This window comes from Scyliorhinus canicula, chromosome 10 (assembly GCF_902713615.1).
Source record: "Scyliorhinus canicula chromosome 10, sScyCan1.1, whole genome shotgun sequence".
In the NCBI taxonomy this organism is placed as follows: domain Eukaryota; kingdom Metazoa; phylum Chordata; class Chondrichthyes; order Carcharhiniformes; family Scyliorhinidae; genus Scyliorhinus; species Scyliorhinus canicula.
In genome coordinates, this window is record NC_052155.1 from 67,770,467 (window position 1) to 67,797,090 (window position 26,624).

The following is a 26,624-nucleotide window of genomic DNA, read 5'->3' on the forward strand; positions in this document are numbered from 1 at the left end:
TATTCATTTAGTAACTCACCCTTTCTTCTGGCTCCACACGTAGATTCCCTCACCTGTCCTTCAGTGGCCAACCCTTTTCCTGGCTACCCTCTTGCTTTTTATGTATGTGTAAAAAGCCTTGGGGTTTTCCTTAACCCTATTTGCCAATGACTTTTTGTGACCCCATCTAGCCCTCCTCACTCCTTGCTTAAGTTCACTCCTACTTTCCTTATATTCCACATAGGCTTTGTCTGTTCCCAGGTTTCTAGCCCTGACAAATGCCACAGTTTTCTTTTTGACGAGGCCTGCAGTATCTCTTGTTATCCAAGGTTCTTGAAATTTGCCGTATTTATCCTTCTTCCACACAGGAACATGCCGGTCCTGAATTCCTTTCAACTGACACTTCAAAGCCTCCCAGATGTCAGATGTTGATTTATCTGAGTTACCTGGACGTTTTGCTTCAGGAGGCAGTCACACCCGGTAGATTAAGTAATTCAAATTCAGTAAGTGTTCGGGAAAAACAGGGTGTGATTGTAAGTGAGGCAGGTAGGGGGATTCGGAGTTCAGGAGCAGGAGCCTCAGCCCTTGACCTTGTTCAACAGGTATGAGGTTCTTGCTCCCTGTGCGGATGAGGAAAAGGGCTGTGGACAGGATGAACCAGCTGACCATGACACCATGGTGCAAAAGGCCATTCAAGAGGGGGGAGCAAAAAGACAAGTAGTTGTTATAGGGGATTCTATAATTAGAGGGACAGATAGTATCCTTTGCAAGCCGGATAGGGAGTCCCGCATGGTGTGTTGCCTGCCCGGTGCCAGGGTGCGGGACATCTCCGACCGGCTTGAAAGGATACTGGAGCGGGAGGGGGAGGATCCAGTTGTTGTGATCCACATTGGGACTAACAACATAGTTAAGGCTAGGGTGGAGGACCTGTATGGGGATTATCAAGCACTAGGAAGGAAATTGAAGAACAGGTCCTCGAGGGTCATAATCTCCGGATTACTGCCCAAGCCACGTGCTAATTTGCATAGGGATAAGAAAGTTAGGGAAGTAAACACGTGGCTAAAGGATTGGTGTGGGAAAGAAGGATTCCATTTCATAAGAACATAAGAACTAGGAGCAGGAGTAGGCCATCTGGACCCTCGAGCCTGCTCCGCCATTCAATGAGATCATGGCTGATCTTTTGTGGACTCAGCTCCACTTTCCGGCCCAAACACCATAACCCTTAATCCCTTTATTCTTCAAAAAACTATCTATCTTTACCTTAAAAACATGTAATGAAGGAGCCTCAACTGCTTCACTGGGCAAGGAATTCCATAGATTCACAACCCTTTGGGTGAAGAAGTTCCTCCTAAACTCAGTCCTAAATCTACTTCCCCTTATTTTGAGGCTATGTCCCCTAGTTCTGCTTTCACCCGCCGGTGGAAACAACCTGCCCTCATCTATCCTATCTATTCCCTTCATAATTTTAAATGTTTCTATAAGATCCCCCCCTCATCCTTCTAAATTCCAACGAGTACAGTCCCAGTCTACTCAACCTCTCCTCATAATCCAACCCCTTCAGCTCTGGGATTAACCTAGTGAATCTCCTCTGCACACCCTCCAGTGCCAGTATGTCCTTTCTCAAGTAAGGAGACCAAAACTGAACACAATACTCCAGGTGTGGCCTCACTAACACCTTATACAATTGCAACATAACCTCCCTAGTCTTAAACTCCATCCCTCTAGCAATGAAGGACAAAATTCCATTTGCCTTCTTAATCACCTGTTGCACCTGTAAACCAACCTTCTGTGACTCATGCACTAGCACACCCAAGTCTCTCTGCACAGCGGCATGCTTTAATATTTTATCGTTTAAATAATAATCCCTTTTGCTGTTATTCCTACCAAAATGGATAACCTCACATTTGTCAACATTGTATTCCATCTGCCAGACCCTAGCCCATTCACTTAACCTATCCAAATCCCTCTGCAGACAGATGATGATGATAGACGGCTGCTTTAGTGTTTGGAAGCCAGTGACCAGTGGCGTATCACAGGGACCGCGCTGGGCCCCCTATTGTTTGTCATTTATATAAATGACATAGATGACTATGTGGGGATAGGATCTGTAAGTTTGTGGATGACACAAAGATTGGCCAGGTGGTTAACAGTGAGGTTGAGTGTCTTGGGTTACAGGAAGGTATAGATGGGATGTCAAATGGGCGTATAAGCGGCATATGGAATTTAACCCTGAAAAGTGTACGGTGATACACTTTGGAAGGAGTAAGTTGAGAAGGAAGTATTCAGTGAATGGCATGACACTGGGAAGTTCCGAGGAACAAAGGGACCATGGCATATTTGTCCACAGATCTCTGAAGGTATAAGGGCAGGTTAATAGGGTGGTGAAAAAGGCACATGGGACACTTGCTTTTATTAAGTGGGGCATAGATTTCAAAAGCAGGGAGGTCATGTTGGAGTTGCATGGAAGTTTGGTGAGGCCACAGCTGGAGTACTGTGTGCAATTCTGGTTGCCACCTTATAGGAAGGATGTAATTGCACTGGAGGGGGTGCAGAGAAGATTCACCAGAATGTTGCTTGGGATGGAACATTTAAGTTATAAATAGAGATTGGAGAAGGTTGGGTTATTTTCTCTGGGGCAGGGAAGACTGAGGGGTGATCTGATTGAGATATACAAGATTATGAGGGGGCCAGAGCAGCTGTTCCCTTCAGTTGAAGGGTCTGTTACGAGGGGACACAGTAGAAAGTGAGGAGTAGAAGGTTTAGGGGGGATTTGAGGAAAAACTTTTTTATCCAGAGAGTCGTGATGGTCTGGAATGCATTGCCTGGGAGGGTGGGAGAGGTGGGTTGCCTCACATCCTTTAAAAAACACCTGGATGAGTACTTGGCACGCCATAACATTCAAGGCTATGGGCCAAGTGCTGCAAGTGGTATTAGGTGGGCAGGTCAGGGCCTGCCATGTGTTGGTGCAGACACGATGGGCCAAAGGGCCTCTTCTGCACTATAGTATTCTGTGATTCTGTGATTGACAAACTGTTTTAAATATTAGGCAGAACACAAAAAGGAAATCTTCTCTTGCAGTTTTAATATAAGTCTTGGTAAAATAATACCATGTTAGTGTTGTAATGTTGCAATATCAGAAGCAAGTGCTTTATCTGAAACAGGATGTGAAGTATAGTCAGGAGATTACTTTAGATAAACAAATATGAGAAAACAAGCAATGTGTTCCCAGGCTACATGGGGTGGTTTAGGCAGAGCTCCAGCTCCTCAGTATCATTATCCTTTGTTACACTCTTCAATGTTTGTGTGAAGGGAGTGGGTGGGGGTTGGGTAGCAATGCTGACAGGATAAGCCTGAGCTTTGTATGTTTGAGAGCCATCATAGTTATATTGCTGACCCTGTCATGGTTTGCACACAGTAATCATTTTAGGACTGATGAGGGACTTTTTAAAAGCTTACAGTATTTTGTTGAGTAAAAATATTATTAAATAAGGAGTAGAGAAAATGGTGCACTGTTTTTCTTTGTATTACACAGGATGGCAGGACCTTGTGAAGCCCCCGGAAGCAGAAAGCGAGCTGCATGGTCGCACTTAATTGAGCGGGATGCAAAATGTTAGCTTCCCAATGGCAAAATGGAAGTTGTATATTAAGTTGGCTCCGAATGATTATTCGATCGCCTATTCTGATTGCAAGTGGTGGGAAATTATTTTTAATACACTTGCATGTCATGCATGCTCACCAAAAGACAATTTCACCAGATTAAACTGTACCTTTGACATTAAGAATGCAGCAAATGAGAAATATATGTCTTCAGATTCATGACTGGTTAAAAGTGTAGCTGGCGCGGTAGTCTTCCTGGTAGATTTGGACTGAGTAGGAGTTTTCTTGTATGGGGAGTTTTGTTGTACCAGGGAAGAGGAGACATTGAGATCAGATTGGGGCTGTGAAAGGGTACGGGGTGTGGCTGATCAAGAGAGGGAAGGAGGTGGCTGCGAAAGGGGAATGGTGTATGTCTTACTAAAGGAGAGGTAGAGGCTGCAGTCCTATGAAGGCTCATGGAGGGGGGGGGGGGCAGAGGGAAAAATTTGGATGACACAGGGAAGGTTAATATCTATAGATGGTAGGTCAAACATAATTGTGGGGACATCAATGGTAAGGTCCTGAGAGTCGAAGGTATCAGAGAACAGGTCAAGGATGATTCACCTGATGAAGGAGCTATGCTCTGAAAGCTCATGATTCCAAATAAACCTGTTAGACTATAACCTGGTGTTGTATGACTTTTTACTGTGCCCACCCCAGTCCGACGCCGGCATCTCCACATCAAGGATGATAGAGCGAGAGTTGAGAATGATTGATGGTAGGGTGGGGTCAGTTCCAATGTACCGGGGTTGAATGATTGTGATGGGGAAAAATCTGGGGTGAATGTTCGTTGCTCAAGGGCGATGGTGAGTTGGTCAAGGGTCACCAAGACAGGGCAAGGGTGATGGAATGAAGGTTGGGGTGAAGGAAGGAAGGCCAGAGGTGATTGAGGAAGCGTGCAGGGTAATGGCTTCCAGCTCCACCTCACTGTGCGAGTGTGCAGTTACACAGCTGACAATACAAAGAGGTTTCAGTAGTAGAGGTCGAGGATGGAGATGTCTATAGTGAGATGGGTGGGACAGGGTGTGGTTTATTGAAAGTATAGGGTTGCCCATCTTTAAGCAGAAGTGCTCAGGACAGGAGAGAGGGACTTAAAGATTGTGTTGGCCAGAATTTAGCCTGCTTTTTATTCACAGTTTACTTCAGGCAGGCAAAATGGTTCAAATGCACCTACTGCTTCTGATAGCTCTGGCACAGCTGGAGAGAAACTGGCAGAGGATGGCCCAGGACCAGGCATGGCAATGATCAGAATACCAGTAACGGATGCCAGGACAAGGTCAGACAGCTCAAGGATGCTTGCAACCAGAGCCGAGTGAGACGCCAAGTAATGGCATGCAATAGAATATACCGCAGTCAGAATAACTGCCTGCAAATATCAGGGGCGGGATTCTCCCCTACCCGGCGTGACGGAGGGTGCCGGCGTAGGGGAGTGGCGCCAACCACTCAGGGGTCGCGCCTCCTCCAAAGGTGGGGAATTCTCCCCACCTTTGGGGGCCAGCCCCGCGCCGGAGCAGTTTGCACCGGTAGACTGGCGCAAACACCCGGCGCAGTCGGTAGCGGGGCTGGCCGAAAGGCTTTCGGCGGTCGGCGCATGCGCCGGCAGTGACGTCAGCGGCAGCTGGCCGCTGACCTCACTGCCGGCGCATGCGCGATGCGGGGTTCTCCTCCGCGTCCGCCATGGCGGAGGCCGTGGCGGCGCGGAAGGAGAAAGAGTGCCCCCACGGCACTGCCCCGCGGAGTGAGCGGGGGGGCCCTGATCGCGGGCCAGGCTTCCGTGGGGGCACCCCCCTGGGTCCGATCGCCCCCCGCCCCCCCCAGGACCCCGGGGGCCCGCTCGCGCCGCTGAGTCCGCCGTTTCTGAGGTGGTGTACACCTCGGCGGCGGGAGAAGGCCTCCCAGCGGCGGGACTTCGGCCCATCCGGGCCGGAGATTTAAAGGTGAGTTTAAAAAAAATGAAATCCCGCCGGCGCCAGCTGTTTTCACAGGCTGCCGGCGGGATTTGCACAACGCCGGTTTTTTACCGGCGGGAGAATTAGGAGACCTGCGGGAGCGGAAATCACGCCGCTTCCCGCCAATTCTCCGACCCTGCGTGGGGTCGGAGAATCCCGCCCCAGAAGTGCAATGTCAGAGAGAGCTGAGGATGTCACAGGCTTCTGTCATTTTATTTCAGGATAACTTGCAACCTTGCAGATTGGGAGGCAATCCATTGCCAGTAGCTTTGAAAGTCACTGTCGTATTGAATTTCCCTGCCACTGAATTGTTTCAGGTCTCCACAGGGGACATGTTTGGCATCATACAAGTGCATCAGGGAGCTCACAATTACCCTGTTCAGGAGAGCTAATGATTTTGCACAATTCACCAGAGTCTCAGAGAGTCAGGCAGTCAGAGCTGTGGGATGTGGTGCCATCGCTGGATTTCCACAGATACAAGCCACACATTTGGTGCTGAGAATTGCTGGGAGCAGCTAGAGACCTTCATAAACTGAAAAGGTTTTCACTCTATCAGTGTGCAGCTGGTCTGTGACCAAATGAGTAAATGCTTCAGGTGTGAGCTCACTTTCCACAGAGCTACCTGACTCTTACATCTTCACTCACTCTTAGGTGCCACACTTCATTAGTAACTGAAGGGGTGGCCCATGGGTGATAGCGGGATATCCACTGAAAATCGGGCTCATCGCACTTGTGTGGAACCCAGAAAGCCCAGCAGGGGAGAGGTATAATGCTGCCATGCCTGAACAAGGGCAGAAATGGAACAGACCATGAGCTTGCTGAAGATGAGGTTATGCTGCTTGGACTGCTCAGTAGAGCGCTTCAGTGGTCACCACAGACAGCCTTGAGGGTCATTGTGGTCTGCTGTGCCCTACACAGTTTTGCACAGCAATGAGCCTGAGGAATTTGCTGACAGGGTGACGGAGAGGCTAGATTCCCCCTCAGATGAGGAAGAAGGGGAAGAAGCTGATGTTCACGAGGGAGGTGTTGTGTTTGGTGTTCAATGTCTAGCAAGGAATCTACCAAACGACTTGTGATTTGTCCAAACCAGGATCTTTATTAAATCACACATGGTAAGATAAGCGATCTGTTATAGAGCAAGTTATCATGGAGTTTCTTTATATTCCCCTGGAACTACCCCAAGGCACGACAGTCCTCATAGACGCCTTATAACCATCTGCAGATAACCGGATGTGCCCGCACTTATATCTGAGTGTCTTGTCACATGATCCCTGTCTCGAGACCGCATGGTGGGCCCGTACCACCACCTGCTAATTGGTGGTTGCACCACCAGCCATCTACAATATTGTTTACAGACATATCACCACAGGAGGGGATTGAGTGGTTCCGGCTGCAGATGCCAGAGCAATGAAGCCATGCACCAGATAGGCCCGTGCATCCTCACTGCTTCCAAATTCCAGCCTGAATAAGGTGCCTGCAAGATCTCTTGATCTCACAAAACGGCTGTAAAAATCCGATACCCTCCCTTCAGAAAAACATACAGGTCCGTGAACTCTGCCACCTGGAAAAAAAAGTGCTGCAGGCCCTTGGCATGAGCAAGACCATGTGCACGGTTTGGTCAAATCTACACAACACTCCTGAATTACAAGGAGCCCATCCATGACTCAATGACACATGCTCCAAATCCTGGCAAGGCCTTGTTAATTAGGGACACTTTGCGTGCACTTGCAATAGATGGAATGTTTTAACTGCAGATGGTGACGAGACAATAGTCTGTGATGGATGAAAAGGTGGTGAGCTCTACATGCTGGCTTATCAGTCAGATTCCAAACCCCCGAATCAACAAGGGATGTCAAACATAGAAAATTACACATATTAAGAGACTCTGAGATGCCACGTTTTTGAGGCCCGAAGTGTTTCCTTAGCCCCACATCATCCATTATTGATAGTTAATGAAGTGCAAGTTCCTTAAAAGCCCCCATCAGTGAGCAAAGCTTCCAAAATCATGAACACTCAACATATACAAATAAAGTGATTTTTTTTTTTTTTTATAAATTTAGATTACCCAATTATTTTTTCCAATTAAGGGGCAATTTAGCGTGTCCAATCCACCTACTCTGCACATTTTTGGGTTGTGGGGACGAAACCCACGCAGACACGGGGAGAATGTGCAAACTCCACACGGACAGTGACCCAGAGCCGGGATCGAACCTGGGACCTCAGCGCCGTGAGGCAGTTGTGCTAACCACTAGGCCACCGTGCTGCCCTCGAATAAAGTGATTTTAAACATGATTGAACATGTTCATGAAATTATTGGGCGACAGGCTATCTTCCCGCTATTGTAATTTTAAAAGTTTACACTTTCTTCGACTCGGCTTTGGTGCTACCCCAATATCTGCATCTGAGGAGGACGCTGCCTGCTGAGTACTCTGCCCTGTTGTACGAGATGAATTTGGTGGCTGTCCCCTCATGGTCTGCGGCCTAGAGGGCTCTGGCCTGCTGAGGATCTGTTGCACAGGTGCACCTTCTTCAGCCTCACCTGCTGGAGGTACTGGGGTCAGTGGGGAGCAGGAATGCCCTGAGATGATGTCCCTGGGGCAATTGTTAGCACTTCTCCCTGTTGTTGTGGAATGGCATCCCCCTGAATTCAGGAGGAGAATGGACACCTGCAGGTCATCTGTCGAGCATATCAAAGCCATGACAGAACCTAGGGCTTGGACAGACTCCTCTACCTTTTGCTCAAATCTTCACATGGCCTTGGATATCTCTGCCACTTGTTCCTCTGCCTGTTTCTGCATCTCCATCAGGGACGGAATTCTCCGATCGTGTCCATTGCTGCTACGCTGCAAGTGAGAACGGAGAATTTGTTGTTGCAGCCAAAATTCCGTTCACTTCCAGCGGGATAGGGGAATCCCAGAAGTGAGCGAGGTCAGAGGTTTTCTTTTTTTTTTCCGGAAACATTTTATTGAGGGATTTCTAATTTTAACATTTAAAATATTAACATTCTAAATAACAGAACGGTTCGACACACGAAAAAAACCCCACAGTAACATACCCAACGTCCCCCTGACCTAACTCCTAGCTACCTATATCTTAGATTCCCTGTCCTTATTCTCCACTTCCAAGCCTCCCCTTCCCCCCACCCCCTCTTCTGCTGACGGTCAGTTTTTCTTAAAGAAGTCGATGAACGGCTACCACCTCTGAGCGAACCCCTGTATTGAACCGCTTGAGGCGAACTTAATCTTCTCTAGCCTGGGAAACTCTGCCACGTCACTGACTCACACCCCGACTTTGGAGGCTCCAAGTCCCTCCATCTCAGCAAAATCCGTCTCCGGCCCACCAGGGGGGCAAAGGTCAAGGCATCAGTCTTTCTCCCCCTGCTGGGCTCCCGGATCTTCCGACACTCCAAATATTGCCACCTCTGGACTCGGAGTCACCCTCCCTTCCAGCACCTCTGACATGACATCTGAGAATCCCTGCCAAAATCCCCTCAGCTTCGGACACGCTGAAAACATTTGCACATGATTCGCCGGACTTCTCCTACACATGTCCTCCACCTCCTCAAAAAACCTACTCATCCGGACCACAGTCATATGAGCCCTGTGGACCACTTTGAACCGGATCAGGCTAAGCAGGGCCCCCCATAGGCCAACTTCCAACTCCTCCCCCAACTCGTCTTTCCACTTCCTCTTCACCTCCCCGATTGGGACACCTTCCCACGCCATCATTTCCTTATATATTTCCGAGACCCTCCCCTCCCCAACCCCTGTTGTTGACATCACCGTATCCTGTAGTCCTCTTAGAGGGAGGTGAGGGAAGCTTGGAACCTGCCTCCGGACAAAGTCTCACCCAGTAACTCAAACTCCTCCTCTAGCTCCTCCAGGCACGGGAAAACCTCCTCAATGAAAAGGTCCCCAAATCTCTCAATCCCTGCCCGCTGCCACCTCCTAAAGCCCCCATCAAGCCCCCCCGGAGCGAATCGGTTATTGTCACAGATCGGTGACCACACCGATGCCCCCTCCAGTCTCATATGCTGCCTCCATTGCCCCACACTCTCAGCGAGAACATCAACAGGTGCCATCAATAGAGCATCCAGACTTGTGCCCTTACATGATGCCGCCTCTACACGCTCCCGCACCGACGCCATCCCCCCTACCCACTTCCTAACCATCGAAATATTAGCCACCACAATTGCTCAATATTCAGCATCCACCACCTCAGCCAGCAGCGTTTTGTCCAACACAAAGAAGTCTATCCGGCAATATACCTTGTGTATATGGGAGTAGAATGAAAACTTCTTCCTCCTTGGCCTCCCAAATCTCCACGGATCCACCCCCCCATGCGCTCCATAAATCCCCGCAGCTCCTTTTCCATAGCTGATACCTTCCCAGACCTGGAACCTGACCGATCCAGCCTTGGATCCCGGACCATGTTGAAATTTATCCCCATAATCAGTCGATATGAATCCAGGTCCGGGAGGTCAGAGGTTTTTAACGTAGGTTTCTTCGGACTGACTCCAGAAGCACATGATCAGCATGGATCTCAGCATGGGCCTGGTCCCTAAAGTCCTCTGACTTTCAAGGTCTTAGCTGCCACATCAGCTGCTGTGATGGTCTGTGATATGCTCACCAGTTTGCGATCCTGAGCCTAATGGCAAACACGTACTCACAAAAATAAGTTTCCCTGTGCTGGTGTAGGGTGTGGGGAATGGTGTGATGGAAATCCTCTGAGTGGTCAATGTCATCCTCAAAGGTGGTGGACAGCTTTGCTGAAGCCGGGTTTGGGTGTTTCATGGTTCTGTGAAGACTTGCACTGGAGAACACAAGGAGTACGCTCACAGTTGTCCATCAATGTAGCATGTGTATCTCCATTAGGCCTAGTTCTCAACACCAGACTGGAGGCTGTCTCGTTCTGATATCTCGAGATTCCTGCCTCTCCACCTGCACAGGAATTTCCAGCTTGCTTGTCTGCTGAATTTGACAACCATCTCTTCAGCAGGGATCAATATGTGCCCAGATACTCTCCCACCAGTCTTTGATCGCTTCCTGGTATTATGCACTCTTTTGTCCTGCAGACAGAAAGAAAGATGAAGTCTCCTCTCAGTAGGTGCCAAACCCATTTATGAGCATGTAGGCCCATGGCAGCTCCTGTGCCCTCCCTGATAACTGTTTTACATACGCGCTCCCCTGCAACTTGTAAAACTTTCACAGCTTGAACAGGCGCCCACCCATTCTGTCCATCTGTTCCATCTGATGCTGATGTCACAATTCCAAAATCCTATCTGGCATACCGCTGCACTCATACATTTACTATGCTTGATGCCATTACGAGTGTCACTTTGCAATGACTACACTGTACCACTTACTCCAGCAGGGTGCAGGCCTTTTGTGACACAGAACCAGCCTCGTTTGTGGACTTGGTCAGGCAGGAGGGCCTCCTGCTATCATCACTAGGAAACAGGTCAACCTGCCATCCCTGGACAGGCTGGAGGGGAACATGCAGGGTAACATTGCAGAACACTGGGGCTACTCATTGTTGCACTGGGATATAGCAGGCGACCGAGATCAACAGGTGGAGGGTGGCAGCAGTTACAGGGATCTGGATCGGTTGTGACAGACCCAAAGAGGGAGAGGGTGTTCGCAGCATTGCTGGGTATTACAAACTCTCACACAAAGACAGACTGGTGCTGCTGGGTGGTAGGGAGTGCATGCCTGTCCAGATGCCGTTTAAATATGGCACCTTTGATCCTGTGAGGTAATGGTAGGGGCGGCAACTTCCTGCCTTTCCCCACTGCTTTATTGGATGGGGCCCTCCCCTCTGCGTAGATGATTGGCTGTCCGCCAAATGATTGCATCTGGCCTGTCATTCCACCTCTGAGCAGGGATGCCACATAGATCTGGGCCCATCATTGGGACACTAAGCAGCAGAAGCAGATTCCGCACAATGTTTCTGGAAAAATGGTAAAATTACATGATATTGGCAACAAAATGTCAAACCTAAAGAAGATCAAAAGAATGCTTGCAGAATGCTTGCACGGAAATAACTGTTCAAATAAATACAACCTGTTGGGTGTTGAGAGGTATTACATTATTAATATAGATAACTGTAATAACCCCCCACGAGGCCCACGAGGATACCTGATCTTCCTGTGGGACTTGTGAAATATGTGCTTCCCCGCTAGTGGGTGGAAGTTCAGGCAACTGGGTCTCGTAAGATTTGAGTACAAAGGCCCGCCCAGACAGGGACCGGCAGGTTGGTTGTCCCAATGGGACTGTGCTATGTAATCACTGCCATGGGAAGACTTTATGTGACCTTGATTAAAGCCTATGTCCTCCTTACTGTTGGCTTCCTGTGTCTTAATACTGGTGACGAGGTAAAAGAAAATCTGAACTCCAATTCTGGACTTCGCAGCCGCTCCGGAAGATTGCTGTGCAGCAACATGTGGAACTAACTTTGAAACATGCCACTTTTGAGAAACCGAAGGCCTTTGCTTTCATAGAATTTACAGTGCAGAAGGAGGCCATTCAGCCCATCGAGTCTGCACCGGCTCTTGGACAGAGCACCCTACCCAAGGTCAACAACTCCACCCTATCCCCATAACCCAGTAACCCCACACAACATGTAGGCCTGGAAGATAGGGCGCAGCGTACCGAGCGGATGAGGTATTTTTTCCGGATGAATGGTATCTTGGGAGAGGACTGTCAGAAGGTAATCCTCCTGAATCCCTTCGGGTCCAACCTTTGGCATTATAAAACGTCTCACTTACTCAGCTGCTCTGGATTCAAAACCGTTTGATGAATTAGTAGCACTGGTGTCCAACTATTATGACCCAAAACCGTTAGGAATTATGCAATGGTGCCTGTTCAATACTGCTGTACAAACTCCGGGGAGTCAGTAGCGAATTTCTTGACTCGACTCCGATGATTGGCTGAGAATTGCAGGTTTGGGCCATTCCGAGATACTGAGGGATTAGCTAGTGTGTGGAATTAATAATATGGCTCAACAGAGGAAGCTGTTGGCGGAGCCTTCGCTGGATTTAAAAGGGCCTTGAGCTGGCGCTGTATCACAGAAATGCGGAAAAAGGGGTGCAGCAACTTGAAGGTTCCATGGACTATATAGTGTTCACAGTGACCTCCATACTGAATTCCAACGCCATCCCAGTGCAGTGCCCGAATGGCCAGGTCACCTCCAAAATGCCAGCCAAGGATACAATTCCACATCCGGACTCAATATTCAGGGGCTCCCACAGACCAGCGGGACACCTCCCCTGAGGACAAAGAGGAGTTCAGGAAACATTTCCAGGCCTGTGGGCATAGAACACACAGCAATCAAAACTGTCAGAATTGGCAGAGTGTATGCCGCCCTGGACAGATAATGAGGCCACTCAAGCCAGGAACTTGCATGTGGCCCCACCTAAGGAGAAGAACGTGATGCAACTGAACTGCATCACAGCCCCGAAGGTGGTGCCAATTCAGGTCAACCTACAGGTGAATGGACACCCCTTAGTGGTGGAGATGGATACAGGGGCCACCGCCTCCATCATTAGGGGCAGGTTTAGACAGTGGGCTCAATAGCTAGCTTGCAATGCAGAACAATGCCAGCAACGCGGGTTCAATTCCCGTACCGGCCTCCCCGAACAGGCGCCGGAATGTGGTGACTAGGGGCTTTTCACAGTAACTTAATTGAAGCCTACTTGTGACAATAAGCGATTATTTATTATTAGTCAGCAGACCTTCCGCTTACTCTGCACAGGAATCTTGCCACTCAGCTTGCGCAACACAAAGGCCACATTGGCGATGTGCACTGGGTAATCACTGAACATTATAGGAACTCCGCTTTGATTCAAAGAACAAAGAACAATACAGTACAGGAACGGGCCCTTCGGCCCTCCAAGCCTACGCCGATCACGGGTCCCATCTAGACCAACCTCCTGTATCCTTCTATACCCTGTTTGTTCATGTGCCTATCCAGATAAGTCTTCGCTACCGTATCTGCCTCAACCACCTCACTTGGCAGTGCATTCCAGGCCACCACCACCCTCTGCTTAAAAAACGTCTCCCGCACATCTCCACTGAACCTTTCCCCTCTCACCTTGAACCTGTGCCCCCTTGTAATTGTCATTTCTGCCCTGGGAAAAAGCCTCCAACTGTTCACCCTATATATACTCCGAATAATTTTATAAACTTCTATCAGGTCGCAACTCAGCCTCAGTCTTTTTAGGGAAAACAATCCCAGTTTATTCAATCTCTCCTAATAGCTACTACCCTCCATACCAGAGCAGAACACGGGCTCTCTGGACATGCGACTGGTGAGATTTCTTTTCATCGAAAGGACCATGCCGCATGTCACGACAGGGGTGTCATTGGCAGAGCTGCTGATGGGTCAGTGCCTCAGAAGCTGATTGAGGCTGATTTTCCCAAATCTGGGCAGGAATATGGAGCTGCAGCAAGATATGCAGCGGAAGTATCATGACCACAAATGAAATGAAACAATGAAAATTGCTTATTGTCACGAGTAGGCTTCAATGAAGTTACAGTGAAAAGCCCCTAGTCGCCACATTCCGGCGCCTGTTCAGGGAGCTGGTACGGGAATCGAACCGTGCTGCTGGCCTGCTTAGTCTGCTTTAAAAGCCAGCGATTTAGCCCAGTGAGCTAAACCAGCCCCTCAAGATGCCAAGGCAGAACTTTAAACTGGGGGCCACTGTTTACGACCACAACTTCAGAGAGGGTGCACTCTGGCTCCCAGGGCTGTGTTGGAGAAATCGGGACCCGTATCTTACAAGGTCAAGACCCAAGGGAAAACCTTGCGCAAACAAGTTGTCCGCCTGAAGAAGCGAGAGCCTGCACCAGAAGATGCCTGGCCTGGGACGTCGGTACCTCCAGCTTCCTGGGAACCACTCCTCAGCCAAGGCGCGCAACCCACCGTGGCCCAACACCCGGACCATGGACACCGAAGTGTCTGCACTGACGGAAGATGTTGTGTCCGGACCCAAGGTCCCAGCAATAACCCTCCAGAGATCGTCTAGAAAAACACGGTCTACCATCCGTCTCAAGCCACCCAACCCAGACCCGCCGCTGGTGGAAGCACAGCCGTGTGTGAACTGGCATAGAAGGCCTCCTCAGTTTGTGGCAAAGCGGGAGTTTTCAGACTTGTGTGGCGAAAGGGTGTAATAACCCTCACAAGGATACCCTGATTGACCTCCCCATGGGACCCGTGCAATATGAGCTACCCCACTAGTGGGTGGAGGGCTATCCAGCTGGGGCTCGTGAGAATGGAGTATTCCGGAAAGGGACTGGCATGTTGGTTATCCCAAGGGGACTGTGCTACGTAAATAGTTCATGGGCAGATTTTATGTGACCTTAATTAAAACCTACGTTCTCCTTAATGCGGGCTTCCTGGGTCTTAATAATAATTCGATTGGACAATAAAACAGTAATGGCAAAATGAGAAATAATGACCAAAATATATGAAAATTGACTTTATTGTTCAATGTTCACAGTGAACATCTGAACATATTCACATGTGATATTTTCTGTGCCAGGCACCTCTGAAGAAGACAGCGGTAATTTATTTCAGACATGCGTTGAGTAGGCATAAGGAAATGATGATTTAAGAAATAACTTGCATTTATACAGTGCATTTCACAACCTCTAAATGTCCTAAATGCTTCGCAGCTAATTAAGTATTTTTGAAGTTTAAACACTGATTTAATATATGGAAATGTGTCAGCCAAGCAAATGACTGGCAAGTTAGTCAACAATTCCTGCAGAATATATTCCAAATCGTATTTTAAAACCAATTTATCCCTGAATTATAGGTTAAGAAGTTCCTGACAGGACACACAGAGACAATCATTTCTTTTTTTTAAAAATAATTTTTATTCAAATTTTTCAACAACAAATTTTCTCCCAACAATTAAAGTAAACAAGGTGTAAAATTAAACAAAAACGGACACAGAAATCCCCCCCAATACAAAGTAATAAATTAATAACTAATAACAATGCAAGAAAGAAAAAGAAATAGCAAACACACCGTCGCAAAAACAAACCCCCCTAACAAACCCCGGACCCCCCCCTCCCCGGGTTGCTGCTGAGACTGACCACCCTCTACCTCTCCGCCAGGAAATCGAGAAAAGGCTGCCACAGCCGGAAGAAACCTTGTACCGACCCCCTCAGGGCAAACTTAACCTTCTCCAGCCTGATGAACCCGGCCATGTCATTGATCCAGACCTCCGGGCTCGGGGGCTTCGCGTCCCTCCACTGTAAGAGAATCCTACGCCGGTCTACGAGAGACGCAAAGACCAGTGTACCGGCCTCTCTCGCCTCCTGCACTCCCGGCTCCAATGCTACCCCAAAGATCGTGAGCCCCCAGTCCGGCTCCAGCCTGGAACCGACCACCTTGGATAAAGTCCCCGCCACCGCCTTCCAAAAGCCCTCCAACGCCGGACATGCCCAGAACATGTGGGTGTGGTTCGCCAGGCCTCCCGAACTCCTCCCGCACCTGTCCTCACCCCCAAAGAACCGGCTCATCCTGGCCCCAGTCATGTGCGCCCTATGCAGCACCTTCAGCTGAATTAAGCTGAGCCATGCACAAGAAGAGGACGAGTTCACCCTCCCCAGGGCATCCGCCCACGCCCCGTCGTCAATCTCTTCCCCTAGTTCCTCCTCCCACTTCGCTTTCAGCTCCTCCACCGAGGCCTCCTCCTCTTCCTGCATCATCTGATAAATCGCCGAGATCCTCCCCTCACCGACCCACGTCCCCGAGAGCACCCTATCCTGCACCCCCCTAGGCGGCAGCAGCGGGAACTCCGCCATCTGCCGTTTAACAAACGCCCTAATCTGCATATACCTGAAAGCATTCCCAGGGGGGAGTGCCCCTGGAAAAAACAAAGAGCCGCTCGTGAGGGGTCTGGTTGGTGGCAGTACGTAGGAGGGACCTAATAGCGTGTTGCACGTCGGGGAGGACTTCCTGCCAATGGGAAACCTGGAAATTCCTGGACCGGAGGGTTAGGAGGACGGTCTTCCAGACCGTCGGATTCTCCCTCTCCACCTGCCCGTTCCCCCTGGGGTTATAGCTGGTAGTCCTGCTCGAGGCGATGCCCTTGTTGAGCAGGTACTGACGCAGCTCGTCGCTCATGAAGGACAAACCCCGGTCGCTGTGTACGTAGCTGGGGAAACCAAACAGGGTGAAGATACTATGCAGGGCCCTAATGACTGTGTGGGAGGTCATATCGGGGCACGGGATAGCAAAAGGGAACATAGAACATAGAACAGTACAGGCCCTTCGGCCCTCGATGTTGTGCCGAGCAATGATCACCCTACTCAAGCCTAACGTATCCACCCTATACCAGTAGAGAAAGGTAGATTTCGGGCTTTGACGTAGTGGGCGAGCCGGGTGACCCCCGGGTGGCAGAGGTCATTGTGGATGGCTTTCAGGCGGTCGCTCTGCGTGCTGGCGCATGCGTCGCGGGACAGGGCATCTGGGGGCTCGTTGAGCTTCCCCGGTCGATACATGATATCGTATTTGTAGGTGGAGAGTTCGATCCTCCACCTCAGGATTTTATCATTTTTAATTTTGCCACTTTGCGAGTTGTCAAACATGAAAGCAACCGATCTTTGGTCGGTGATGAGGGTGAACCTTCTACCTGCGAGGTAGTGCCTCCAGTGACGTACAGCCTCCACAATGGCTTGTGCTTCCTTTTCGACCGAGGAGTGTCGAAGTTCTGAAGCGGAGAGGGTTCAGGAGAAAAATGCGACTGGTCTCCCTGCCTGATTCAATGTGGCGGCAAGAGCGACCTCTGAGGCGTCACTCTCAACCTGAAAAGGGACGGATTCATCCACCGCCCGCATGGCCGCTTTGGCGATGTCCTCCTTGATGCAGTTGAAGGCCTGGCGAGCCTCAGCCGACAGGGGGAAAAGTGTGGCCTTAAATAGTGGGCGGGCTTTGTCCGCATATTGAGGGACCTACTGGGCATAGTATGAAAAGAATCCCAGGCACCGTTTGAGGGCCCTGGGACAATGAGGGAGAGGGAGTTTTAAGAGGGGGCACATACGGTCCGGGTCGGGGCCCAGGACTCCGTTTTCCACGACATAGCCGAGGATAGCTAGTCTGGTCGTGCGGAAAACGCATTTCTCCATGTTGTAAGTGAGGTTGAGTTTCTGGGCCGTCTGGAGAAATCGATGGAGGTTGGCATCGTGGTCCTGCTGGTCATAGCCGCAGATGGTGACGTTATCCAAGTACGGAAACGTGGCCCGCAGCCCGTACTGGTCCACTATTCGGTCCATTGCTCGTTGGAACACCGAAACCCCGTTCGTGACGCCAAAGGGAACCCGGAGGAAATGGAAGAGGCGGCTATCGGCCTCGAACGTCGTGTAGTGTCGGTCCTCCGGGCGGATTGGGAGCTGGTGGTAGGCAGACTTCAGATCCACCGTGGAGAAAATACGATACTGGGCGATGTGATTCACCATGTTTACAACCCTGGGGAGGGGGTACGCATTGAGGAGCGTAAACTGATTAATGGTCTGACTATAGTCCACGACCATGCAGAATTTTTCCCGGGTCTTGACGACCACCACCTGAGCTCTCCAGGGGCTGTTACTGGCCTCTCTGATCCCCTCACGTAGGAGCCTCCGGACCTCGGTTCTGATAAACACCCTGTCCTGCAGGTTGTACCGCCTGCTGCGAGTGGCTACGGGTTTACAGTGCGGAGTGAGATTGGCAAAGAGTGGAGGGGGGGGGAGATTTGCAGCGTGGCTAGGCTGCAGATGGTGAGTGGGGGTAAGGGTCCGCTGAAGCTGAGGGTGAGACTTTTGAAGTTACACTGGAAGTCGAGTCCCAGTAAGAGTGGGGCGCAGAGTTCGGGCAGGACGTATAGCTGAAAATTCGAGTAGCTAGCGCCTTGGATCGTTAGGGTCGCAACGGTGCGCCCTTGGAGGTGAACAGTGTGGGAACCCGAAGCGAGGGAGATAGTTTGCCGTGCAGGAAAAACAGGGAGTGAACAGCGTCTTACCAGATCTGGGTGTACGAAGCTCTCGGTGCTCCCGGAGTTGAAGAGGCACGATGTACTGTACCCGTTGATTTTAACGGTCATCATGGATTTGCGGAGGTGTTTCGGACGCGACTGGTCCAACGTGACCGCGCTGAGTTGTGGGTAGTCGGCGGCTCGATCAGCTGTGCTGGAGTGGCCCCGTGATGAATGCCCGCTGAGGTCACAGTCTTCGATCTGGGTTGCTGAGTTTGGAGAGGATGGAGCCCAGGATGGCCACCCCCGAGGATCGCACGTGGTGGGCGGCGAGGAAGATGGCGTCCAAGATGACGGCCCCCATGAGTCGCACGTGGCCGGCCACGTGCTGAGGGGTTGCCAAGATGGCGGCACCCATGGGTCGCACGTGGCGGTTGGGGACGGAGTCGGAGTACAGGCCATGGCGTTACGGGGCCTGCGGGCCTGCGAATTCAGGGAGCGAGTGCTCTGGGCTGCGGGAGGGTTTGAGGCTGGAGCTCTCTTCGCCAGACATACTCTGGCATAGTGTCCTTTGCGACCGCTCCCCAACCCTCCACCAGTGGAAAAAACTAAAAAGCACCACAGTAAATAAATAACAGCCCCAAAAAACGAAGAAGCAGAGCAACAAAAAAGCAACATCAAACATAGCCATTAAAAACGAAAGGATAAAAACAAAGCCTCCGGACAATGTACATCATTCCACAGCCCCCCAGTCCTCAGTTCGAGTCCAATTTCTCTGCCTGGACAAAAGCCCAGGCCTCCTCCGGAGAATCAAAGTAGAGCTGCCGGTCCTTGTAAGTGACCCAAAGGCGAGCCGGCTGTAACAGACCAAACTTCACCCCCTTCCTGTGAAGCGCTCCCTTCGCCCGATTGAAGCCAGCCCTTCTCTTCGCCACCTCTGTGCTCCAGTCCTGATAGATCCTAACGTCCGCATTCTCTCACCTGCTGCTCCTTTCCTTCTTCGCCCATCTCAGCACGCACTCTCGGTCAACGAAGCGGTGAAAGCGGACCAGCACTGCCCTAGGCGGCTCGTTCGGCCTGGGCTTCCTCAACAGCACTCGATGGGCCCCCTTCAGCTCCAAGGGTCCTTGGAACGACCCTGCGCCCATTAACGAGTTCAACATCACAACCACGTAGGCCCCCAAATCCGAACCTTCCAGCCCCTCCGGGAGGCCCAAAATCTGCAGGTTCTTCCGACGGGAGCGGTTCTCCAACTCCTCCATCCTTGCCAGCCATTTCTTGTGAAGCGCCTCGTGCGACTCCACCTTCACTGCTAGGCCCAGGAGCTCGTCCTCGTTCTCAGAGGTCTTTAGCTGGAGCTGCCGGATCTCTGCAGCCTGAGCCGTCTGAGTCGCTATGATCTTGTCCAGCGAGGCCTTAAACGGTTCAAGGATCTCAGCCTTCAGCTCCCTGAAGGAGCGCTGAAGTAGCTCCCTGAAGGAGCGCTGAAGTAGCTCCTGCTGCTCCCGTGCCCACTGCTGCCACGCTGCCGGTTCCCCGCCTGCCGCCATCTTGTTTTCCTTGCCTCGCACCTCTCTCTGCTTAAAAGTCGATTTTCTGACCGCTCCGCTCCTGGTCCAGCCCATCCACCGGCTGCCGAGCACAGTTGCCGCGTTCCCACCCGGGGAAAAGTCAAACCAGCACCCCTACGGGCCCTTAAAAGAGCCCGAAAGTCCAAAAATAGCAGGAGCTACCGAACGTGCGGCTTAGCTCCGCATCACCGCAACCGGAAGTCAGAGACATCATTTCTTAGCAAAAGATTTATTTATTTAAATTCTAAAGCCTGACTAGTACAGGTCACTTTCTGGAAAGGCATGAAGCTGAAATAAAATTAAAGATTACGATCAGTGAAACTGTGTATGACATGACATTATTTCTCTTCCATTTTGGTGGAGGTATAGCCAATCTAAAATAAATGTGCTTTATAGACAATAACAATAGATGTTGGTTAAAAATGTGGGGAAATAAATATCATTCTCATGTTTTCAGCTGGTACTGTCAAACAGTAATCTCAAGGCAGTGGAATAATTTGTTCAATTTGGACTGCATTAGCCAGATGAAGGAAAATCTGCAATTGTAGATTAGTCAGGAAGTAGAACTGAGTCCACAGGTAACTTCCTTGCTAAGGAATTGAATTTGAAACAATGCAACTGTTTCAAGACGGAGGTTAGAAGGTTCCGATCATGATTCCTCCTTTGGTCTGCTATTTGATAAAATATATTTTCGCTCCTCCTCATTTTCAATTTGTGTTAATATGCTTGTTTGCTTTTAATTTTCCAATTTTGAAGAAAGTCTTTCACTCAAGAGGTTAACATGTCTGTTATCACCAGAGATGTTGACTGACCTGCCATGTGTTTCCAACATGTTCTTTCTTTGTTTTACAATTTGAGCATCTGCAGTATTTTGCTTTTTACTTAATCTGGTCAAGTTTTCAATTTACTGCTCTATTGCTGCAGTGCAAATAACACAGTGTACCGCTCATGCAATCGGTCCACTATGAAAACAGCTGTATAACACAATGCGTTGTTGGGTTCCTAAATTAGCATCTTAATCTTCTTCCTTTACTGAAGGACTACAATGCCTTCCCTGTTTACCAGGGTGTACAGTGACTCCATTCACATTTCATATCACCACTAACATCAAATATATTTAAATTATGCAAATATTCCATGTTCAAGCAGTAATAAATTTATACTCCCCAGTCATAGAAAGTTGAAACAGTTTCTGTGAACAATTAGTTATGAAAGTCACAAAGTAAAATTCTCATCATCATGTAATGCTGATTTCTTTGCCCATCACCCTTATACTAAGACAGTGGTCATTTCTGTTGATGGCAGCTCTGAACTTTCTTTGTTCCTGGGTTGGCATCTAGTATTAAAGTTTTGGGGGGAAACTGGATTTAACTGGAAACGTTTTGGTGGAATAATTATGCTCAAAGATTTGGTTCACTGTGAAGTAAAAGTACATGTTACAAAGTAGGGCCCAAATCGCCTAAACCCTGACCACTTCTAATTTTAAGAGTTGGCACTGGGATTGGTGACCAACCTGGCCCTAGGAGGCAGGTACCTCATTTAAACATTTTAATGAGACTCAATGGGCAGATTTATCAAGTGAGTTTGATAGGGGGGGGGGGGGGGGGGGGGGGGGGAGAGAGAGAGAGAGAGAGAGAGAGAGAGAGAGAGAGAATATGGCAGGAGGCCCAGAAATAGGTTTTAGACTGGCGTAAATCTGCTAACAGGTTGCAGTGGAGAATAGAGGAGGCAAAGACAAACATTTGGTCACTGAATTAAGGTTTATGTAAAGGAAAATGTATTTATTTGACCTGTTTTCAATGTTGCTGTTTACAGTACATTTTGAGAATAATTAATGAGAAAACTTAAATCAGAACAAATGGCTCAATGTTGTATGTAATTGAATACATTACGTCAACAATATTTTGATAGTTACTCAATTAAATATCTATAATATAAGTAACCCAGTCCATATCAGTATGCATAATATATATATATAGTTTACTGATACAAAAACTATGGGCCCAAAATTCTGATGGTTGGAAATGTAACTGAGGCAGGACAAGATTGCCACCTACCATAACATTGTGGTGTTTACTCCACCATAATCAATGGTGTTAGTTAATTCACGTAGAGAATTGCATTCAGGCTATCTAAATCTAGCCTGCCACACCTTAGATACTTTATGGATAGGCAGTAAAACTCTGGGGAAAGAGCTTAGTGGACTATTTGGAGGCAATGATGGAAAGGGCCTGCCGGGATTCTCCGCTGGCGTGATTCTCCGTTATTTACATAGAATTTACAGTGCAGAAGGAAGCCATTCAGCCCATCGAGTCGGCACCGGCTCTTGGAAAGAGCATCCTAGCCAAGGTCAACACCTCCACCCTATCCCCATAACCCAGTAACCCCACCCAACACTAAGGGCAATTTTGGACACTAAGGGCAATTTATCATGGCCAATCCACCTAACCTGCACATCTTTGGACTGTGGGAGGAAACCGGAGCACCCGGAGGAAACCCACGCACACACGGGGAGGATGTGCAGACTCCACACAGACAATGGCCCAAGCCGGAATCGAACCTGGGACCGTGGCGCTGTGAAGCCACAGTGCTATCCACTCATGCAACCGTGCTGATAGTGGGGAGGAGGTTGAGCCGGATCCATCGGTGGCAATATTTTGGATATTGGAGAAGCTGGAGTTGATGGAGGGGACGTGGGCCGATGTTGTTACCTTCACCTCTCTGATTGACTGGCGAAGAATTTGGCTGGAGTGCTGGTCAGCAATGCCACGGGGGGGGGGGGGGGGGGGGGCATTTGCACAAACTGTATAGTTGTGTGTTAGAGAGAGTCTGTTCCCCAAATTGTTTATGTTTTGTAGCCTTCTGTATCAGTTTGAAATGAAATACATTAAAAAAAGAACTATGAGGCTGTGAGTGATGCACATTGGCCAAAGTAGGGAAGGAGCTTCACCACAGTATGGGATCCCTGACTGCGACTCGGCTCTTGGAATTGTTCGCTGTTCTGGTGGTATGATTAACATAGCTGCCTGCCATTGGTGCAGAACACTGGCTTACCATTGGCCCTGGTCAGTCATGTGCCTTTCGACCAATTGGTTGAGACCAGTCATGTGACGGCTCCCCGATTGGTCGAGAGGCTGAGTTAACCCCGCCTCCAGGGCGAGGTATAAATACCCAGTACGCCCGGCGGTCGTCCATTTACTGTAGTCGACCGCAGGGCTAACATCTAGCTTATTAAAGCCTTACTTTTGTACAGCAACTCGTCTCGCGTTCAATTGATGGTTCATCAGCTGTGGATTTCACGGTCCTCAACTCCGACAGCAATGGGAACAAACACATTCCTGTACTACATATAAACACATGAATTAGGAGTAGGCCATTCAGCCCCTCAAGCCTGCCTCACCATTCAGTGAGATCATGGGTGATCTGACTGTGGCCTCAACTCTACATCCCCATCTACCTCTGATAATCTTTGTCTCCCTTGTTAGTCAAGAAACTATCAATCTCCATCTGAAAAATATTCAATGACTTTGCCCCCACTGCTGTCTGGGGAAGAGAGTTCCAAAGACTCACAATCATCTGAGAGTAAAAATTCCCCCTCATCTCTGTCTTAAATGTGAAATCCCTTATTTTTAGTTCTAGCACAAGTGGTCACATCCTCTCGGCAGCCACCATGTCAAGTCTCCTCAAGATCTTCGCTGTTTTAAAGACCGCGGGCAGGATTCTCCCCTACCCGGCGGGGCGGGGGTCCCGGCGCCGAGGAGTGGTGTGAACCACTCCGGCGTCGGGCCACCCCAAAGGTGCGGAATCCTCCGCACCTTCAGGGGCTAGGCCCACCCCGGAGAGGTTTGTGCCCCGCCACCTGGCGGGAAAGGGGCTTGGTGCCACGCCAACCGGCGCTGAAGGGCCTCCGCCGGCCGGCACGAGTTGGCACATGCGCAGAAGCGCCAGCGTGTGCTGGCGTCATCCCCGCGCATGCGCAGAGGGCTTCACCTCCGCATCGGCCATCACGGAGGACCACAGCGGCTGACGCAGAACAATAGAGTGATAGAGTGCCCTCACGGCACAGGCCCGCCCGCAGATCGGTGGGCCCAGATCGCAGGCTAGGCCACCGTGGGGCACCTCCAGGTGCCAGATCCCCCCACGCCCCCCCAAGAACCCGGAGGCCGCCAGGTCCCGCTGGTAAGGACCTACTCCAATTTACGCTGGTGGGACTGGCAAAAAACGGGCGAGACTTCTACCCATCACGGCCCAGAGAATTCAGGCGGCCTCGGGGCCCATTGAGTCGCGCCGGTCCCCGCCATTCTCCGAGGCGGGCGGCTGATTCATGCCAGGAAGATTTTTGGGGGGCTGGAGAATTCGGAGGACGGCGGGGGCGGGATTCACGCCGAACCACGGCGATTCACCAACCCGGCGGGGGAGTCGGAGAATCCCGCCCCACCTCTCATTCTTCTAAACTTCAATGGATAAAGGCCCGATCCATCCAACCTTCCCTCACAAGATAATAATAATATTTTTATTGTCACAAGTGGGTTTACATTAACACTGCAATGAAGTTACTGTGAAAAGCCACCAGTCGCCACATGCCGGCGCCCGTTCGGGTTCAGAGGGAGAGTTCGAAATTTTCAGCTGGTACGGGAATTGAACCTGCGCTACTGGTCTTCCTTTGCATCAGAAACCAGCTGTATAGCACACTGAGCTAAACCAGCCCTTAATGTCAGGAATTAGTTGAGTAAACCTTCTTTGGAATGCTTCTCATGGGTACCTTTCTTAAAAAAGGAGACCAAAAGTGCACATACTTCAGATGTGGTCCCACCAACACCCTAAATAACTAGTAAACATCTCTACTTTTATATTCCACTATCCTTGCAATAGATGATAACATTCCATTTGCCTTTCTAATCACTTGCTGTACCTGCATTCTAACATTTTGTGATTCCTGTACCAGGGTACCCAGATGTATTCTCCAAGTTTACACAGGCAATTTCCACCTCCCATCAGAAGGTCTCAACTATAGCTTCAGTGTTCATGCAGAATGCACAGCGACCAATAGAACATTACAGCGCGGTACAGGTCCTTCGGCCCTCGATGTTGTGCCGACCTGTGAAAACACTCTAAAGCCCATCTACACTATTCCCTTATCATCCATATGTCTATCCAATGACCATTTAAATGCCCTTAATGTTGGCGAGTCTACTACTGTTGCAGGCAGGGCATTCCACGCCCCTACTACTCTGAGTAAAGAACCTACCCCTGGCATCTGTCCTATATCTATCTCCCCTCAATTTAAAGACCAAGGGTTCAACTTTGAGAGCAAGACCATACTTTCAAGGCCTATGGTATGGTCAGGTGCAGCTTTGTTGCCTGATGTCAGTAGCAGTGGGTGGTGCAGCGTGAATAGACCGTCCCTGTGCTCAGCCTTGTCGTGATTTTTTGAAGGGCTCATGGGGTGGGGTGGGGGCAGTGCCATGGGCCTGGGCTCTCTACTGTCTAACTTTGCAGCTGGGCTCCCAAGTGGTTGATTTTTTGTGTATCCTTTACCTAACTTTTTTACTGGATATGTTTGGTGTCAGTGGAATAAAGTATCACTGAACTGGAATCTTCCTGTGTTCGGGGCGCTTTTTCCTGCATTACTCTTCCACAACAAAAGGGTGCTTTAAAAAACTGCTGAATGGCAGCTTGCAGAGTCCTTTCTTGGCAAGACTCACTTCAGTCAAAGCTAATGTTGCTGACAAAGCTTGTGGACCTAGCCACCTCCTAGCTTACCAAGTCTTGCAGATAAATGATCTCTCTTTGAGATTTAATTTAAGTCAGGTGAAATAAATGCCAGAATTTCTGGGTCAGCCGCTTTTGGTTTCACCACTTTGGGGGTGGATACATCTTTTGCCAGCACCCAGTTCCCCTGGGATTTGGTGAGTGTTTTAGAATGGGTGTAATCCTCGGGTAACTAACACCTTAAATTCTGTATCTCTTACACTCCCAAGATACAAAGCCACAATATTTCAAGCTTTCAGTGTCAGCTTAAAGTCTGAAAACAATATAAAGACGTAAAATAACAGCATGCAAAACTTTAATAATAGACACAAGGACACTGGCTGCACTTGAACCATACACTTATTATGAAGACAAAAAGTTCAGAAACAACTTTGGATTTCACTGGTGGCCTTCTGTGTCACTGCATTCACTTCTATAAATTATTCCTTTCGCTTGTGACTTCAGCCATCTATTCCACTGGACTTGCTTGGATCACATTTCTTCTTTGTCTCACATTTTATAATTAAAATCCATCAGGGCATGAAATTGACAAATGCTCGCATATTGCTTTCAATGACTGGTAAGTGCAGGTTTCACTCTTTCTGCACGCAAACAGAACAAAGAGGACAATCAACAAAGACATAAACCAATGCTAGATGATGCCGATAGCAAACAGGTAAAACAATACACGTCTGGAGGATATCGCCCTTATCGCTCTATCAGCTCGGCTACAGCACAAAAGGATACAGTCTCTGACAGATTTCACAGCTAGATTTT

The 26,624-nt window shown here is 49.4% G+C and overlaps 1 protein-coding gene across 5 annotated transcripts in view; it reads right to left on the reverse strand.

Annotated features, from left to right (window-relative positions):
• Positions 1 to 26,624, reverse strand: part of LOC119972436 (serine/threonine-protein kinase H1-like) — a 163,893-nt gene that overhangs the window by 96,448 nt on the left and 40,821 nt on the right. The window contains exon 3 of one of the 5 annotated variants that reach the window (XM_038809131.1): positions 26,357 to 26,449. The exons of the other annotated variants lie outside the window; for them this stretch is intronic. Coding sequence (XP_038665059.1) covers positions 26,441 to 26,449 — 9 coding nt within the window. The 3' untranslated portion in view covers positions 26,357 to 26,440. Of the gene's footprint in view, positions 1 to 26,356; positions 26,450 to 26,624 lie in introns of those variants that run through there. 5 annotated transcript variants of the gene reach the window in all.